The sequence below is a fragment of the Bufo bufo genome, chromosome 1 (assembly GCF_905171765.1).
Source record: "Bufo bufo chromosome 1, aBufBuf1.1, whole genome shotgun sequence".
Taxonomy (NCBI): Eukaryota; Metazoa; Chordata; class Amphibia; order Anura; family Bufonidae; genus Bufo; species Bufo bufo.
In genome coordinates, this window is record NC_053389.1 from 234826748 (window position 1) to 234846288 (window position 19541).

At 45.6% G+C, this 19541-nt stretch overlaps 1 protein-coding gene across 3 annotated transcripts in view; it reads right to left on the reverse strand.

Annotated features, from left to right (window-relative positions):
- Positions 1 to 19541, reverse strand: part of ETV6 (ETS variant transcription factor 6) — a 56804-nt gene that overhangs the window by 23909 nt on the left and 13354 nt on the right. The window contains exons 1-2 of one of the 3 annotated variants that reach the window (XM_040437187.1): positions 16146 to 16247; positions 11949 to 12084 (exon numbers count right to left, since the gene is read on the reverse strand). In XM_040437187.1, coding sequence (XP_040293121.1) covers positions 11949 to 12084; positions 16146 to 16178 — 169 coding nt within the window. In that variant the 5' untranslated portion in view covers positions 16179 to 16247. Of the gene's footprint in view, positions 1 to 11948; positions 12085 to 16135; positions 16248 to 19541 lie in introns of those variants that run through there. The other 2 variants (XM_040437197.1, XM_040437179.1) reach the window with 2 other exon arrangements.

Here is a 19541-nt window from a genome sequence, read left to right on the forward strand (position 1 = left end):
AGTTTCCGTTCTGTCTTTTTACAGCTCCGTATGTAGAACCATTCACTTCAATGGGTCTGCAAAAAACGGAAATGACTCGATGTGCATTCCGTTTCCGTATGTCCCCATGTCTGTTCCGCAAAAAAATAAAAATAAAAAATAAATAGATGTCGTTCCTATTCTTGTCTACTTTGCCGACAAGGACAGGCATTGTTACAATCCACAAAAAACAAAAACAAAAAAAAAACACAGATGCCATTCGTTTTATTGGCGGATCCATGTTTTGCGGACCGCAAAATACATACGGTCCTGTGCATGAGCCCTAAGATTAATAAGACTAGCACTAATAAAACAGATTTGGTATTCAACACAAGTCGCCCCAGCCCACACACAAGCATAGGTTTCCCAATTTCTCAGTCCCCATGGTGCCCCACTCCCATTCTCAATTCAAGATGGTCCCCTCATTCTTGGTCCCCAGTATGACTCCCCTCTCATTCCTGGTCCTCAGCATGGCCACTCCTCTCATTCCAGGTCCCCAGCATAGTTCCCCTCTTATTCCTAGTCCCCAGCATTGTTCCTTGTCTCATTCCTATTCCCCAGCATGATTCCTTGTCTCAATCCTAGTTCGCACCACGGTTCCCCTCTCATTCCTGGTCCCCATCATGGGTCTTCTCTCATTCCTGGTCCCCATCATGGGTCTTCTCTCATTCCTGGTCCCCATCATGGGTCTTCTCTCATTCCTGGTCCCCATCATGGGTCTTCTCTCATTCCTGGTCCCCATCATGGGTCTTCTCTCATTCCTGGTCCCCATCATGGGTCTTCTCTCATTCCTGGTCCCCATCATGGGTCTTCTCTCATTCCTGGTCCCCATCATGGGTCTTCTCTCATTCCTGGTCCCCATCATGGGTCTTCTCTCATTCCTGGTCCCCATCATGGGTCTTCTCTCATTCCTGGTCCCCATCATGGGTCTTCTCTCATTCCTGGTCCCCATCATGGGTCTTCTCTCATTCCTGGTCCCCATCATGGGTCTTCTCTCATTCCTGGTCCCCATCATGGGTCTTCTCTCATTCCTGGTCCCCATCATGGGTCTTCTCTCATTCCTGGTCCCCATCATGGGTCTTCTCTCATTCCTGGTCCCCATCATGGGTCTTCTCTCATTCCTGGTCCCCATCATGGGTCTTCTCTCATTCCTGGTCCCCATCATGGGTCTTCTCTCATTCCTGGTCCCCATCATGGGTCTTCTCTCATTCCTGGTCCCCATCATGGGTCTTCTCTCATTCCTGGTCCCCATCATGGGTCTTCTCTCATTCCTGGTCCCCATCATGGGTCTTCTCTCATTCCTGGTCCCCATCATGGGTCTTCTCTCATTCTTGGTCCCCATCATGGGTCTTCTCTCATTCCTGGTCCCCATCATGGGTCTTCTCTCATTCCTGGTCCCCATCATGGGTCTTCTCTCATTCCTTGTCCCCATCATGGTTCTCCTCTCATTCCTTGTCCCCATCATGGTTCTCCTCTCATTCCTTGTCCCCATCATGGTTCTCCTCTCATTCCTTGTCCCCATCATGGTTCTCCTCTCATTCCTTGTCCCCATCATGGTTCTCCTCTCATTCCTAGTCCCTCCCCTCTCAGTCCTGTTCTCCATCGTGGCTCCCCTCTCAGTCCTGTTCTCCATCGTGGCTCCCCTCTCAGTCCTGTTCTCCATCGTGGCTCCCCTCTCAGTCCTGTTCTCCATCGTGGCTCCCCTCTCAGTCCTGTTCTCCATCGTGGCTCCCCTCTCAGTCCTGTTCTCCATCGTGGCTCCCCTCTCAGTCCTGTTCTCCATCGTGGCTCCCCTCTCAGTCCTGTTCTCCATCGTGGCTCCCCTCTCAGTCCTGTTCTCCATCGTGGCTCCCCTCTCAGTCCTGTTCTCCATCGTGGCTCCCCTCTCAGTCCTGTTCTCCATCGTGGCTCCCCTCTCAGTCCTGTTCTCCATCGTGGCTCCCCTCTCAGTCCTGTTCTCCATCGTGGCTCCCCGTTCATTCCTGTTCTCCATCGTGGCTCCCCGTTCATTCCTGTTCTCATTTACAAAGAGTATAATGGGCAGGAAAAATCAGCCACAAAAAAATATAAATAAATAAAATGGTCTGGAAGGGGGGCATCCTTTTAAACTAAGTGGTCACTATTAAATGCCTTAAGGGATAATCCCATAACTAATGTAAAAAATGAAATTCAGACATCATATAGTAAATGACAATCTCTCTTTAACAAAGCTAGAACCAGCCCTGTACCTGACATGGAACCAGAGATCTCCACATCCATTGCTCTGCTAGAGTCATATCAAGCTGGCAGCTCTATAACCATATCCTCCTGTATTCCCTTTTTCCTGGAAAGAGCAGCATTCACAGCCTCTACCCCTCTAATGTGCTAAAATACAGTGCTCAAAATGAGACAGTCATCTCCAGAGAGCTGCAGGGGTGCAAATCACACACAACCAATAAAAGGGGTTGTCTGGCATTAACAAACCGGCCAAGGGAGGGAAACTGCAGAAAACAAAACATGAGCTCTTATCTGTTTTTTTTATTTAGAACAGCCTCCTTAACCCTTTCACGCATTTGGACATAACTGTACGTCCAAATTGCAAGTGACTTTCTGCATTTGGACGTACAGTCACGTCCAATTTGCTTACCGGGGCTGTGACATTATAAAGTGTCACAGCCCCGGAGTCTCCGCTCTCCCGGAGAGCAGAGACAGCGGGGAAGCCGGCAAGGGACCAATCAGAGTGGTCCCTTGCCGGCAAGCGCTCCGATTGGTTAGTCTCTGCAGACTAACCAATCAGAGCTCTACATTGAGAAAAATGCCGGTTTCAGGTTGTGCTCTCCACGCTCGAGATCACAGCCTAAAATCATCAGGTATGACTGCCACCGTGCCCCTGATAAATGTAAGTGCCCCCCACTGCCATGTCCTCTCTGCCGGCTGTGATGGCAGCGGCTCAAGAAATGGAGCCGCTGCCATCAGCAGAGAGTGTCTGCTGTAACTTACAGCTGACACTCTGCTGCTGGCACCGATCTAGGCCGTTTAACCCCATAGATGTCGCGGTCAGCAGCTGCCCGGGGCAAGCATGGGGTTGAGAGGGAGGGAGCTCCCACTCTCTTGCATCGAAGTAACAAAATAAAAACAAATAAAAATAAAATCAAAATGGTCTTTTCTCATATCCGTTCATTTAGGTCATTAAAAAATGAAATAAATAAAAAAGCTACACATAATTAGTGTTGCCGCTTCCGTAACAACCTGATCTATTAAAGTATCATTATAAATCCTGCGCGGTGAACACCGTAAAAAATAATGTCGAAACAAATGACGGAATTGTTGTTTTTGTCACCTCACGTCCACATAAAAAATAAATAACAAGTGATCAAAAAGACATATGTACCCCAAAATGATACCGCAATGAACTACAGCCCATCACGCAAAAAACAAGCCCCCAAACAGCTACGGTGGTGAAAACATAAAAAAGTTATGGACTTTAGTATATGGCGATGCAAAATATCATTTATTTTTAACAAAAAAGTGATTTTATAGCTGAAAAGTAGTAAAACATAAAAAAAAAACTACATAAATTTAGTATCGCCATAACCGTATCAACCCACAGGATTAAATAATCATAATATTTACCACAAGAGGAACCACATAAAAAATAAAAAACATTGCCATTTTTGACCACTTCACCTCCACAAAAAAAGGTATAAAAAGTGATCAAAAATACATATGTACCCCAAAATGATACCAATAAAAACTACAGCCCATCCCGCAAAAAAACAAGTCTCCACACAGCTACATTGTTATGGGCCCTAAACTAATTTCAGCAAATTACATGTTAGAAAATCCCAGTGACGTTTTTACCCTTCTAAATGCTGCTGTGCCCCCAAACAGCGGTTTATGACCACGTATGAGGGGTTCCCGTATTCAGGAAGAAATGCATAACAAATTTTGGGGTGCATTTTATTCTGTTACCCCTTGTGAAAATGAAAGATTTGAAGCGAATGCAACTTTATATTGGAAATAATAGTTAATTTTTCATTTTTACAGGCATGTGTTTCTAAATTCTATGTAACACTTGTTGGGTCAAAGCATTCACTTCATCACTAGATTTATTCCTTGAGGGGGATAGTTTCCAAAAATGGGGTCACTTTTTGGGTTTTCTTTCTACGGGTACCTCAGGGGCTCTTCAAATGTGACATGGCACCTAAAATCCATTCCAACAAAATCTGCCCTCCGTTAACAATATGGCGCTCCTTTCCCTCTGCACCCTGCCGTGTGCCCATAAAGCAGTTTACAACCACATATGGGGGGTTTCTGTAAAAACCAGAATCAGGGTAATAAATATTGAGGTTTCTTTGGCTGTTAACCCTTTAGGTGTTCCACCATTTTCCTGTAACATAACAAGGGTTAATAAAGTTTGTAAAATCAGTTTTGAATAACTTGAGGGGTGTAATTTCTACTGTGTAATGAAATGGTCCTTAAAAAAGTGGGTTTTGGAAATTCTTTAAAATTTAAAAATTTGCTTCTAAACTTCTAACCTCCTAAAAAAATAAAATTACATTTGCAAAATGATACCAACATAAAGTAGACATATGGGGAATTTAAAGTAATAACTATTTTTTGAAGTATCACTATCCGTCTTAAAAGCAAAGAAATTCTAATTTTGAAAATTTTAGATTTTCTATGCATAAAGGTAAAACGTAATAACTCAAATTCACCACTAACATGAAGTACAATGTGTCATGAGAAAACAATCTCAGAACGGCTTGGATAAGTAAAAGCGTTCCAAAGTTATTACCACAACATGTCAGATTTTAAAAATGAGGCTCCGGCATTTGGTCCAAACTGGCTGTCGCTTGAAGGGGTTAAAGAGAATCTGTCACCACAATCTGCAGCACTAGGAGTCCGTATTTTCCTACTGTTCCCCATTCCTCTGCTGTCAGTGCTCCCACTGACTTGAATGGGAGCTCAGCGGCAGTAAGGGAGGGATCACATCACGATTTATGCATACGTTAGAAAAACAGATACAAAAATGCAACACACCACGTTGTATCCTGCACAGTCCAGTAAAAAAAAAGTGTGTGTGTATATATATTTTTTTTTAGAATGGTGAACGGATGCCACTGTACGGCATCAGTCTGAGGCATCCTTTAACTTATACAATACAGTTTTGGCGCCAGAGGCTGCAAGATACAGCTGATCAGACATGAGATCACACACCTTATACTACAGTAACATCTATTCCATCTACTACTGCTGACAACCAGCCTCTATATCATGTCTGAGAGGTTGTCACAGCCCCGTCCCGTTACTGACATCACTGAATATAATAGTAATATAATTACATTGTGATCAGACATGAGATCCACACACCTTATACTACAGTAACAGCTATTCCATCTATTACTGCTGACAACCAGCCTCTATATCATGTCTGAGAGGTTGTCACAGCCCCGCCCCCTGTTACTGACATCACTGAATATAATAGTAATATAATTACACTGTGATCAGACATGAGATCACACACCTTATACTACAGTAACATCTATTCCATCTATTACTGCTGACAACCAGCCTCTATATCATGTCTGAGAGGTTGTCACAGCCCCGCCCCCTGTTACTGACATCACTGAGTAGAATAGTAATATAATTACACTGTGATCAGACATGAGATCCACACACCTTATACTACAGTAACATCTATTACATCTATTACTGGTGACAACCAGCCTCTATATCATGTCTGAGAGGTTGTCACAGCCCCGCCCCCCGTTACTGACATCACTGAGTATAATAGTAATATAATTACACTGTGATCAGACATGAGATCACACACCTTATACTACAGTAACATCTATTCCATCTATTACTGCTGACAACCAGCCTCTATATCATGTCTGAGAGGTTGTCACAGCCCCGCCCCCTGTTACTGACATCACTGAGTAGAATAGTAATATAATTACACTGTGATCAGACATGAGATCCACACACCTTATACTACAGTAACATCTATTACATCTATTACTGGTGACAACCAGCCTCTATATCATGTCTGAGAGGTTGTCACAGCCCCGCCCCCCGTTACTGACATCACTGAGTATAATAGTAATATAATTACATTGTGATCAGACATGAGATCCACACACCTTATACTACAGTAACATCTATTCCATCTATTACTGCTGACAACCAGCCTCTATATCATGTCTGAGAGGTTGTCACAGCCCCGCCCCCTGTTACTGACATCACTGAATATAATAGTAATATAATTACATTGTGATCAGACATGAGATCCACACACCTTATACTACAGTAACATCTATTACATCTATTACTGGTGACAACCAGCCTCTATATCATGTCTGAGAGGTTGTCACAGCCCCGCCCCCCGTTACTGACATCACTGAGTATAATAGTAATATAATTACACTGTGATCAGACATGAGATCCACACACCTTATACTACAGTAACATCTATTCCATCTATTACTGCTGACAACCAGCCTCTATATCATGTCTGAGAGGTTGTCACAGCCCCGCCCCCTGTTACTGACATCACTGAATATAATAGTAATATAATTACATTGTGATCAGACATAAGATCCACACACCTTATACTACAGTAACAGCTATTCCATCTATTACTGCTGACCACCAGTCTCTATATCATGTCTGAGAGGTTGTCACAGCCCCGCCCCCTGTTACTGACATCACTGAATATAATAGTAATATAATTACATTGTGATCAGACATGAGATCACACACCTTATACTACAGCTAAGCTTCCGTATGATGTGGCATAATAAAAGAGATTTATAGATGTGATAGTCATTTCTCAGCAATACTCTACACCAGGGATGGCCAACCTGCGGCTCTCCAGCTGTTGCAAAACTACAACAACCAGCATGCCCAGACTGTTTACAACTATCAGCCTACAGCAGGGCATAGTGGGAATTGTAGTTTTACAACAGCTGGAGAGCCGCAGATTGGCCATCCCTGCTCTCTACCTAAATAAACTCCTCTCAGCTGCATCTTAGGGCCACTTTCACACCCTCCATATTTTTCAGCAATATTTGTAACTCAAAACCTTGGGGGAGGGGGGGGGGGATTCATCTCCCAGCACCTCTTTTTACCTTGTGTCTGTGAATGCTACTTGCCACAAATTGTCACAAGTGGCGTTTCTCCGTCACTCTCACCACTTTCTGAAAAGGGGGCGTAGCGAGGGTGCGGTGTGGACGGGGCCAGGAGTCCAACACATTTATCTTCATTTGCACCTGGGTTCAGACACAAATGAAGACAGAAATCTACGACAGCTCCAAGCTTCTGTAGATTTCATTCTGGCGCACGGCGTGCCAGCCGATCTCCCTCATATATGAAAAGGTCTGCGTCTCGTCATAAATTAGGCGCATCATCTGGCATGCTGGAGATTTCAAAGACTGGTGTACAATGCTGGTCTTTGATAAATCTCCCCCCCATGTTTTATGTCTTACAGAGCTGTGAGAGGGCTGATTTTTTCGCAGGGCGATCTGTAGTTTTCATTGATACCATTTTGAGTGTGTATCATATTTTATTTTTATTTTATTAATTATTATTATTATATTTTTTTTTTGGGGGGGGGGGGGGGCATGCAGTTGAATTTTTTATTGTTTATTTATTTGTTATTTTTTTATTCTTTAATTGTTCACCATTGTTTCTTTTACACATACTTCTGTCCTCCCAGGGGATATTAACATGGGACTATTCAGAAGATATCATGCTCAGAATTGACCGCAGCATCTGAGGGGTTAAAAGTCTGATCAGCGTTATTGACGATCATGGACTCTGCCACCAGGTGTCTGATGTGCAAAACAGCAGGCAGTTGGCGGCTATGATGGCTGCTCAACTTCTTCTTTATAGACAAAACTTCTGCCATATATGTATGGTGGATGTCAGGAAGGGTTTGAATGTACAAATTATATGTTTTATTGAATCCCACAAACATATATATATATATATATATATATATATATATATATATATATATATGCTCAGCTCCTTCTGCTCTATAACCTGCTGCCTGAAGATTGCACTGCATTTTGTTGTGACTGACTCTCTAAGTTTTCCTGTTACTTTGTCAGGTGCGTAAAGCACTTTTGAGATCCCATATATAGGATTCCATCTCCTTGGCTGTGATCTTACATAAAACACTGGCAGGCACCAGACCTACCGTTGGTACAGGTCTTGGCATGACGTGCAATGTACCCAACAACCCCCTACACATACAAACCCACACTGCTCTGTACAGTCATGCAGAAAAAATTCAACAGTTGTATCCGGAACATCTCACAGCTGAGCTCGTGTAAAAAGGGGAATTCTCGGTATTGCACAATTTCATGGGAAATATTTACTATGAAGGCTCTGACTATTTAAATGGGTTATTCAAACTTGCAAAACCAACCCACAAAGTACAGAGAATACTTACCTGGTCCCCGATGCCTGTGTCCTTCCGTCTCCCCGACGTGCAGATCCCAACATCCGTCGACGGGGGGTTGCAGCCAATAGCAGGCTGCGATCGTGACCTGTCCCCTTGCGTCATGTGTGATGTCAGCGTTCCTTCCCGGCAATCGCCTGCTCGCTAGCGGAGGAGACCATGACTATTACATGCAGCGATCTCCTACAGAGTATGGGGAGGAGTGATTGCTAATGCCATCGCTTGTCCCCATACTGAGTGGTTGCTTGCCAGCCTCAGATTGTGATTAGACGACACGATCTGCCGCCAGCAAACGATCATTTTTAAGCATGCTTAAAAATCACAATTGCCTGAAGAACGAGCGTTTACTTGTTCAGTGAGTAATCGGCATCAGTATTCCTACAAACACTCGCGACCATCTGCCAGTGTAATATAAGCTTAAGCCCCATAGAAATAAATGGGAGCGGTAGCCGCACAAGTGCAGCGAGATCCCGTTCATTAGTATGGGAAGAGCACTTGGTGGTGGCCGGACCCGAGGTCCTCCAGTTATTGTCTGGCAGCTGTCTCTAACATCATGTCCTCTCTGTATCTAAAACTGAACCTCTCGTCTTTCCCCCAATCTACTAACCCACCTAAACTGGATATTTCAATTTCAGTCTGCGGTACTATCATAACTCCTGGGCAACACGCCCGCTGTCTTGGGGCCACATTTGACTCTTTCCTTTGTTCCCCATATTCAATCACTTACACGCTCTTGTCGTCTGCACCTCAAGAATATCGCCAGAATCCGCCCTTTTCTTACGGTGGAAACGGCAAAAACTCTTGTTGCCCCGATTCATTCACGTCTTGACTACTGCAACACATTACTAATTGGTCTCCCTCTCACTAAACTCCCCCCCCTTCAGTCTGTCCTAAATGCTGCAGCCAGGCTCATCTATCTGTCCACCCGCTATACTGATGCTACTAGCCTGTGCCAGTCACTTCACTGGTTGCCCATCTACCACAGAATACAGTTCAAACTTCTCACCCACAAAGCTCTCCACAGTGCTGCACCTCCATACATCTCCTCCCTCATCTCCATCTACCACCCTACTCGTGCTCTCCATTCTGCCAGTGATGTAAGATTAATAACCTCCATAATTCGTACCTCTCACTCCCGTCTTCAAGACTTTTCTCGAGCTGCACCTACTCTCTGGAATACTCTGCCCCGGAATATTAGGTCAATTCACAACTTCTCCACCTTCAAACGTGCCTTAAACACACATCTTTTCAGGCAGGCTTATCAGGCTACCTAAACTGACTATTCCCCGACTAAACCTCTCCCCCACCTCTGGCCTAAACTTGATCCTCTAGTAGTCCCAAACCCGAAGCAGATTGGCCGGCACCACTCCTGTCAGTTCAATAATGGCTCAAATCCTACTTATCACAATCAACTACCTTATGTGTCACCCCCAGTTCCTCATAGATTGTAAGCTCTTGTCGAGCAGGGCCCTGACTCCTAGTGTTTCAGTTGCATATTAGCCAGTTACTTTTGTTTTGTACACGAACCCTATGAATTTGTAAAGCGCTGAGGAATATGGTGGCGCTATATAAATATTATTATTATCCCCGCTCTGTTCTCAGTGTAGGTGCAGGGCCCAGAGGGGGACCCGCACCTATCAGACAATAGGGGCATATCCTAGCAATGTGCCCCCATTGTCTTAGATGGGAATACCCCTTTAAGTACATAGGAGCAGGAGCGTAGCTAAAGGCTCATGGGCCCAGTTTTGCTTGGGCCCCCCTTCCCTCAGTGCTTTGTGGCCAGGGGCCAGGAAGCAAATAGCCTTCGTGCTGCCTGAAGCAAAAATTGAAACTGCACGCCCCCCCATGCCAAATTCTTTTCTTAACCCCTTCCCTTCAGCCAGTGGTGTAACTTGACAAGCATGCACTTTCTATAATACCGGTGTGTTCTTATGCGGCCTAAGGGTCTTTGGGCCCCCTCAGGCTCCTGGGCCCGGTAGTGACTGCTACCTCTGCAACCCCTATAGCTACACCCCTGCATAGGAGGCCGTATTATAGTAGTTATATTCTTGTACATAGGAGGTGGTATTATAGTAGTTATATTCTTGTACACAGGAGGCAGTATTATAGTAGTTATATTCCTGTACATAGGAGGCAGTATTATAGTAGTTATATTCTTGTACATAGGAGGCAGAACTATAGTAGTTATATTCCTGTACATAGGAGGCAGTATTATAGTAGTTATATTCTTGTACATAGGAGGCAGTATTATAGTAGTTATATTCCTGTACATAGGAGGCAGTATTATAGTAGTTATATTCTTGTACATAGGAGGCAGAACTATAGTAGTTATATTCTTGTACATAGGAGGCAGTGTTATAGTAGTTATATTCTTGTACATAGGAGGCAGTATTATAGTAGTTATATTCTTTTACATAGGAGGCAGTATTATAGTAGTTATATTCTTGTATATAGAGCAGTATTATAGTAGTTATATTCTTGTACACAGGAGACAGTATTATAGTAGTTATATTCCTGTACATAGGAGGCAGTATTATAGTAGTTATATTCCTGTACATAGGAGGCAGTATTATAGTAGTTATATTCTTGTACATAGGAGGCAGTATTATAGTAGTTATATTCTTGTACATAGGAGGCAGTATTATAGTAGTTATATTCTTGTACATAGGGGTAGTATTATAGTAGTTATATTCTTGTACATAGGAAGCAGTATTATAGTAGTTATATTCCTGTACATAGGAGCAGTATTATAGTAGTTATATTCTTGTACATAGGAGGCAGTATTATAGTAGTTATATTCTTGTACATAGGAGCAGTATTATAGTAGTTATATTCTGATACATAGGAGGCAGTATTATAATACTTATATTCTTGTACACAGGAGACAGTATTACAGTAGTTATATTGTTGTACATAGAAGGCAGTATTATAGTAGTTATAATCTTGTACATAGGAGCAGTATTATAGTAGTTATATTCTTGTACACAGGAGACCGTATTACAGTAGTTATATTGTTGTACATAGAAGGCAGTATTATAGTAGTTTTATTTTTGAACACAGGAGGCAGTAGTATAGTAGTTATAGGGGGTCCTTTATCAAACTGGTGTAAAGTAGAACTTGTTTAGTTGCCCATAGCAACCAATCAGATTCCACCATTCATTTTGGACATCTCCTTTGGAAAATGAAAGGAGGTATCTGGTTGCTATGGGCAAGTAATCCAGTTCTTTTTTACACCAGTTTGATAAATGACCCCTATATTCTTGTATATAGAAGACAGTATTATAGTAGATATATTCTTGAACATAAGGGGCAGTATTACAGTAGGTATATTCTTGTACTTATAGGGCTTTGGCCTTTTTAGTTTCGGTTGTCAGATCCTCTTGGCAATTAATGCATAGAACGTTTCTTGCAGAGGGAAACACTAAGCACCAGAGAAAGCAAGCAGCTTGAGGTGTAAGAAATACATATTGAAGGAACTTACGTAGGTGTGCCGGCATTTTGACGGGATCCTCTTCCATCCTGTATGTGCGTGGCCCGGAGACATGGGGAAATGAGGGGGATGCTGTGGCACAATTTTGTCCGGGGCTTTCTGGAGGAGAGTATGATATCTGTTCCTGCTGTAACATTCACAAAAAGAACAGAAATAAATGTTGGATGCATTCAAGTTACTGTTGGCAACAGCAGACATGCTAAAATAATAACACTCCACTCTCCCCCCATATAGTAAAGCTTTGGCACATTCCATATGAAAATCAGTATTGTGGTCCATAGCAACCAATCAGGTACCAACTTTCACTTTAGAGGCCATGACTGGAATAAGAAGGCAGCAATCTGATTGGCTGGCATGGACCTCCTAAATATAACCCAATGCAGACGGAAATAGTAGCTGCCTATAACCACCAATCAGTTTACAGCTAGAATCTGACTGGATGCTATGGTCTTAGCACTGCTTTCATGCTATATCCTGCACAGGAAGCTATAACCTGTCTGACTGCTGGAGATCCACAGCAACCAAAGTTGAAAATATTGGATTTGGATCAGATCTGTTGCCATGGGTAACGCCACCATTTTTTGTCTGCATTGTTGTCCTCATTGAATACTTACTTTCAGTTACAGAACTATCCCTTATCTCACATTCCAGAGAGCAGAGGGTTGTCTGTGCTCAGGATGATTACATGTAAATACCCCTGAGGGGTCACCGCCATGACGCCCCTGCTTTGAATAGAAGTTATAATGAGAACACCTTGCAATATTCAAATACAAGGAGCAACTCTCCAAAACCAAGTCATCCTCTGGGGCCCGGAAAATGTATTTCACTGCCTGAGCAACTGAGCCAGTGTATCTAACCCAGTCATGTGCGATACCGTCAGCTGAACAGTGTATCTAACCGCGTCATGTGCGATACCGTCAGCTGAACAGTGTATCTAACCGCGTCATGTGCGATACCGTCAGCTGAACAGTGTATCTAACCGCGTCATGTGCGATACCATCAGCTGAACAGTGTATCTAACCCCGTCATGTGCGATACCGTCAGCTGAGCAGTGTATCTAACCCCGTCATGTGCGATACCGTCAGCTGAACAGTGTATCTAACCCCGTCATGTGCGATACCGTCAGCTGAGCAGTGTATCTAACCCCGTCATGTGCGATACCGTCAGCTGAGCAGTGTATCTAACCCAGTCATGCGCGATACCGTCAGCTGAGCAGTGTATCTAACCCCGTCATGTGTGATACCGTCAGCTGAGTAGTGTATCTAACCCCGTCATGTGCGATACCGTCAGCCGAGTAGTGTATCTAACCCCGTCATGTGCGATACCGTCAGCTGAACAGTGTATCTAACCCCGTCATGTGCGATACCGTCAGCCGAGTAGTGTATCTAACCCCGTCATGTGCGATACCGTCAGCTGAGCAGTGTGTCTAACCCAGTCATGTGCGATACCGTCAGCTGAACAGTGTATCTAACCCCGTCATGTGCGATACCGTCAGCTGAGCAGTGTGTCTAACCCAGTCATGTGCGATACCGTCAGCTGAGCAGTGTATCTAACCCCGTCATGTGTGATACAGTCAGCTGAGCAGTGTATCTAACCCAGTCATGTGCGATACCGTCAGCTGAGCAGTGTATCTAACCCCGTCATGTGCGATACAGTCATGTGTGATACCGTCAGCTGAACAGTGTATCTAACCCCGTCATGTGCGATACCGTCAGCTGAGCAGTGTATCTAACCCAGTCATGTGCGATACCGTCAGCTGAACAGTGTATCTAACCCAGTCATGTGTGATACCGTCAGCTGAACAGTGTATCTAACCCAGTCATGTGTGATACAGTCAGCTGAACAGTGTATCTAACCCCGTCATGTGTGATACCGTCAGCTGAGCAGTGTAACTAATCCCGTCATGTGTGATACCGTCAGCTGAACAGTGTATCTAAGGCCGAGTTCACACGAACGTGTGTGACCCGTGCCTGTGCTGCGGCCCGTAAATAGCGGGCCGCAATGCACGATCGCCGGCCGTAGGTCAGCCGCATCGGATCGCGGACCCATACACTTTAATGGGTCCGCGATCCGGCCGTTCCGCAAAAAGATAGAACAAGTCCTATCTTTTAACGGAACGGAAGTACGGGACGTAACCCCACGGAGGCACTCCGTAGTGCTTCCGAGGGGTCCCGTCCCGTGCGGGCGTTCCGCGATTCCGGATTTGCAGACCCATTGAAGTGAATGGGTCCGCATCCGTGATGCGGAATTCACACGGAACTGTGGCCGTGTATTGCGGCCCGCGATTTGCGGGCCGCAATACGGCCACAGATCACACACGTTCGTGTGAACTTAGCCTAACCCTGTCATGTGTGATACAGTCATGTGTGATACCGTCAGCTGAGCAGTGTAACTAACCCTGTCATGTGTGATACCGTCAGCTGAACAGTGTATCTAACCCCGTCATGTGTGATACCGTCAGCTGAGCAGTGTAACTAACCCCGTCATGTGTGATACCGTCATGTGTGATACCGTCAGCTGAACAGTGTATCTAACCCCGTCATGTGTGATACCGTCAGCTGAACAGTGTATCTAACCCCGTCATGTGTGATACCGTCAGCTGAACAGTGTATCTAACCCCGTCATGTGTGATACCGTCAGCTGAGCAGTGTATCTAACCCCGTCATGTGTGATACAGTCATGTGTGATACCGTCAGCTGAGCAGTGTATCTAACCCTGTCATGTGCGATACCGTCAGCTGAACAGTGTATCTAACCCCGTCATGTGCGATACCGTCAGCTGAGCAGTGTATCTAACCCAGTCATGTGCAATACCGTCAGCTGAGCAGTGTATCTAACTTCATCATGTGTGATACTGTCTGCTGAGCGGCTCTACCTAATCCGATGTCATATGCCGAGCTGTGGTATCTAACCCTGTCATATGTGATACTGTCTACTGAACCATGCATCTAAGCCTATAATGTGTGATACAGCCTGCTCAGCTGTGTGCCAAGCCCTTCATGTGTGAAACAGTTTGCTGAGAAATGCATCTAAGCCTATAATATGTGATACAGTCTACTGAGCCTGTTGTATCTAAGCCCTTGATGTGTGATACGGTCTTCTGAGCTGCTGGCTTTGCTGCTGTATATAAGCCTATCATGTGGGATACTGTCTGCTAAGCTGCTACATCTAAGCCCTTTACGTGTGACACTGTCTGCTGAGCTGCTGTATCTAAGCCTATCATGTGTAATACTGTCTGCTGAGTTACAATTTCTAATCCTATGAGATACTGTATCTAAGCCCATCCAGCATGATCCTAATACATTCCATTGTTATTTACGGACGGATGGATATAGATACACATATATTTATTGCAGCGTCTTGTTTATTATATAGAGAGACGTATATGTTTATATAGGAAAAATAAGTGATATTTGGCAATCACTACACCACACCCAGGCCGTACCTGCCCTCACCAGCCTGGCACTCATGAGGCACGGGGACCTTTCTGAGTGTCACATCTCTCCACCACCTGAATACAGAACAAAGATTTTTCCAGGAATCTAATTTTCAATCCCTGCCTTCATCCCCCCCACCCCCCACTCCCCAAAATGCATTTTTCCCCCACAGATTTTGATGCAGTGGATTGAACAGAAATGGGAAGGACTTCTACTTCCTTCTAGATCCACTTCAGGATTTGGAGCAAACACATCAATGGAGCAATGGAGTTTTTTTTTTTTACACCTATATGTGAAACCACCCTTAAAAAGCATGACCACAACTCTCTCCATCCAGTCGTATCTTCTGAATTTTGGAGATTAGTGTGTTTAGTTCAGGTGGGGGAAGCATTCCCACAAATTCGCCCCTCTCCACCATCAGCTCTACCCTCTCTGCCTCTTTTGGATCCTCTTCTCCAGGCTGCAACAATTTCCTTTACAACCCTGGCATTGACATATTCCTGCAGCTGCCTGTCCCCCTTCTCCTGTGCCGTCTGTACCCAGCCAAGTTTAACCCCTTCAGGGACATCTTTTCCATTCTGCAGCAGCCTGGGAGATGGAGGAAGTCTCAGTGGAAGTTGTACTGTGCCTGGCTGCACTGCTTCACAATTATACCGTCAATACCCCCCCCTCCCACTTATGACGCTCAACAAGTACCTTTTAACCCCTCGAGTCCCAGAGAAGAACTCCTTCTTGAAGTTACCTGTTCTTACCCATTTTCTCCAATCTCCTCCGAGTCTCCTCATGTCCCTTATTCTTGCTTTTTTTTTTTTTTTCCTCCTCTGGTTCCTTCCTGTCACCCGGCCGCCTCTCTCCTCCTTGTGACCCTCCCACCTCTGTCTCACCCTGCAGTGGCTGCTCAACTTGTCTTCTGGATGATTTTCCTTCCAAGTTTCTCTTTCTGTCATCTTCTTCCTCATGACTCCTTCCCCTGATCGCTGCCTTCGTTCTCTGTAGAGATGAGCGAATTTCATGATATGAAATTCGTTCACGCTTCGTTTTGGTGGTAAAAGTAGAATTGCGTTATGGATTCCGTTACCACGGACCATAACGCAATTCTATGACGGAATGCATAACGCAATGCCTTTAGAGGCATTCCGTCATTCATTCCGTCATAATAGAAGTCTATGGCCTGCATATCGGATCCGTCCCTTTTCCGTTACGCAGGAGAGGACTACCCTGCATAACGGAAACGGGACGGATCCGTTTTGCAGCCCATAGACTTCTATTATGACGGACTGAATAATGCAATGCCTCTAAAGCCATTCATAGAATTGCGTTATGGTCCGTGGTAAAAGAATCCATAACGCAATTCTGCTTTTACTACCAAACGAAGCCTGAGCGGATTTCAAAATATGAAATTCGCTCCTCTCGAGTTCTCTGTTCCCATCTCTACTTTGTCAGCCATTTGACCTCTCTAGGGTCACACTTCCATGAAACGTGCGGACGGTTTAAAATAGGTCCTGGCAACGGAGGGGTTACGGGCTTTTCATACATTTGGGAGAGTCCGTGAATCTCTCTTAGGCTTTGGATGTGGCCCAAAGGAGAACGGAAGTCAAACCGACCAAACTGGTCAGACAGACCATGAATCAACGTGGAACAGTACAGTAACCTCAGTGAGCGGCTGAAAACATCTCCGCACGCTATCCCCTATCAGTCTCACACTCAGGTGGAAGGAAGTCCCCACAGCAATCAAGGAGAACACAAAAATAAAATAAAACCAGGCGAAGAGCAGGTCTACAGAGTGACAACTACATGCAAAGCCAGACCAGGAGTGAAGGAGTTCTTAAAGGTGTTGCAGGACCAGCTTGCCAAGACTACTCACGCTGTAAAGCTCTTACTGGGAAGTTAACCATTACTGGGGAATGCTGTAATGGTACATTATTAGATTTCACAGATGAGAGTTTTCCCCGTATTGTGAAAGGTTAGAGCTAGGGGCGCTGTCACACTGTCCCTTATGAAAAGTACTGAATTAGACAACTATAGTGGTGGAAAATGGTACTGCATGTATCAACATTTTTTATAGGGTTATGTTACTTTTTTTTTTTTTTTTTTTGAGCTATCAGCAGCAGATGAGGGGAGGAAGGGCACACGGACCCAATACGTATCCTTCATGGATGAACTACTGACCATTTTGTCAAGGCGGACACGTGAAAGAGATCTAGGGCACCAAAATTTGTCAAACTATTTTGGCGCCGTAGATATGGCCGTTATTTAATAATTATCATTACAAATGACCTTCAGTTGCGCCGGATGATATCTGGTTTAACCCCTTCCTTCATAGATGACAAATTGAAGATACGTGGAGCTAGAAGTAGTTACAGACACAATCTGCATCTCACCAGTCTGTAGAATTCAATGAAATAAGTTGCCTTAATGCAATGGTCGCGCATCATATCAAACCTCAAAGACGTTGTTACATTCAGCATATCGCCAGTTCAAAAGAACAGATTTCTGGTATAAGCCAAGTAAACCTGCTTAGGGCACAATTGGGAAATTCCCCAACAAACAGGATTTTTTGTGAGTGTGTGAACAGACCAATGGATAATATACCTAAAGATCCTCCCACAGAAGACAGCAAGGTAACTTAAGTTCGAAAAAAAATCCCCAAAAAGAAAAAAGAAAAAAAAGTCTGTTTAGAGCAGCATAATAAGGCTACACTCACATAGGCAACGTTTTCTGTTGTGTAAACTGCATTAAAAGGCCACAAAGGGGCTTTCCGAGACTTTCCTCTGGATAGGTCATCAGTATCTGATCGGTGGGTGTAACTACTATAATACTGCCTCCTCTGTACAAGAATATAACTACTATAATACTTCCTGGGGCCATGCCCTGTGCTCCCCGCAGAGCCGAACACTTGGGGCCATGCCCTGTGCTCCCCGCAGAGCCGAACACTTGGGGCCATGCCCTGTGCTCCCCGCAGAGCCGAACACTTGGGGCCATGCCCTGTGCTCCCCGCAGAGCCGAACACTTTAGGCCATGCCCTGTGCTCCCCGCAGAGCCGAACACTTGGGGCCATGCCCTGTGCTCCCCGCAGAGCCGAACACTTGGGGCCATGCCCTGTGCTCCCCGCAGAGCCGAACACTTGGGGCCATGCCCTGTGCTCCCCGCAGAGCCGAACACTTGGGGCCATGCCCTGTGCTCCCCGCAGAGCCGAACACTTGGGGCCATGCCCTGTGCTCCCCGCAGAGCAGAACACTTGGGGCCATGCCCTGTGCTCCCCGCAGAGCAGAACACTTGGGGCCATGCCCTGTGCTCCCCGCAGAGCCGAACACTTGGGGCCATGCCCTGTGCTCCCCGCAGAGCAGAACACTTGGGGCCATGCCCTGTGCTCCCCGCAGAGCAGAACACTTGGGGCCATGCCCTGTGCTCCCCGCAGAGCAGAACACTTGGGGCCATGCCCTGTGCTCCCCGCAGAGCAGAACACTTGGGGCCATGCCCTGTGCTCCCCGCAGAGCAGAACACTTGGGGCCATGCCCTGTGCTCCCCGCAGAGCAGAACACTTGGGGCCATGCCCTGTGCTCCCCGCAGAGCAGAACACTTGGGGCCATGCCCTGTGCTCCCCGCAGAGCAGAACACTTGGGGCCATGCCCTGTGCTCCCCGCAGAGCAGAACACTTGGGGCCATGCCCTGTGCTCCCCGCAGAGCAGAACACTTGGGGCCATGCCCTGTGCTCCCCGCAGAGCAGAACACTTGGGGCCATGCCCTGTGCTCCCCGCAGAGCAGAACACTTGGGGCCATGCCCTGTGCTCCCCGCAGAGCAGAACACCTGGGGCCATGCCCTGTGCTCCCTGCAGAACATGCGGAGTGTTGGCCACTGTTTCCAGCCATGCTGAGGGCCCCAAATTACTGATCACAAGGGGTCACTGTCAGCAGGTGGATCTCAGCAGGTGGCACCGAGGAAACTCCCCTGATGTCCCTGCTGCTGCTTTATTTCTGTATTTCTTGCTGTTGGTTACCTCCGTTACAATGTATCATTAAGGTCTGGTCATTTCATCGTATAACCGGCAGGTCACCCTCACAGGAGTCCAGGAGGCTGAGCTATGGAGAGCTGTTTGATGGGGCCCTCATACAGTGCAGCTGCTTTACCCTGTGAAATGGGTGGGGGG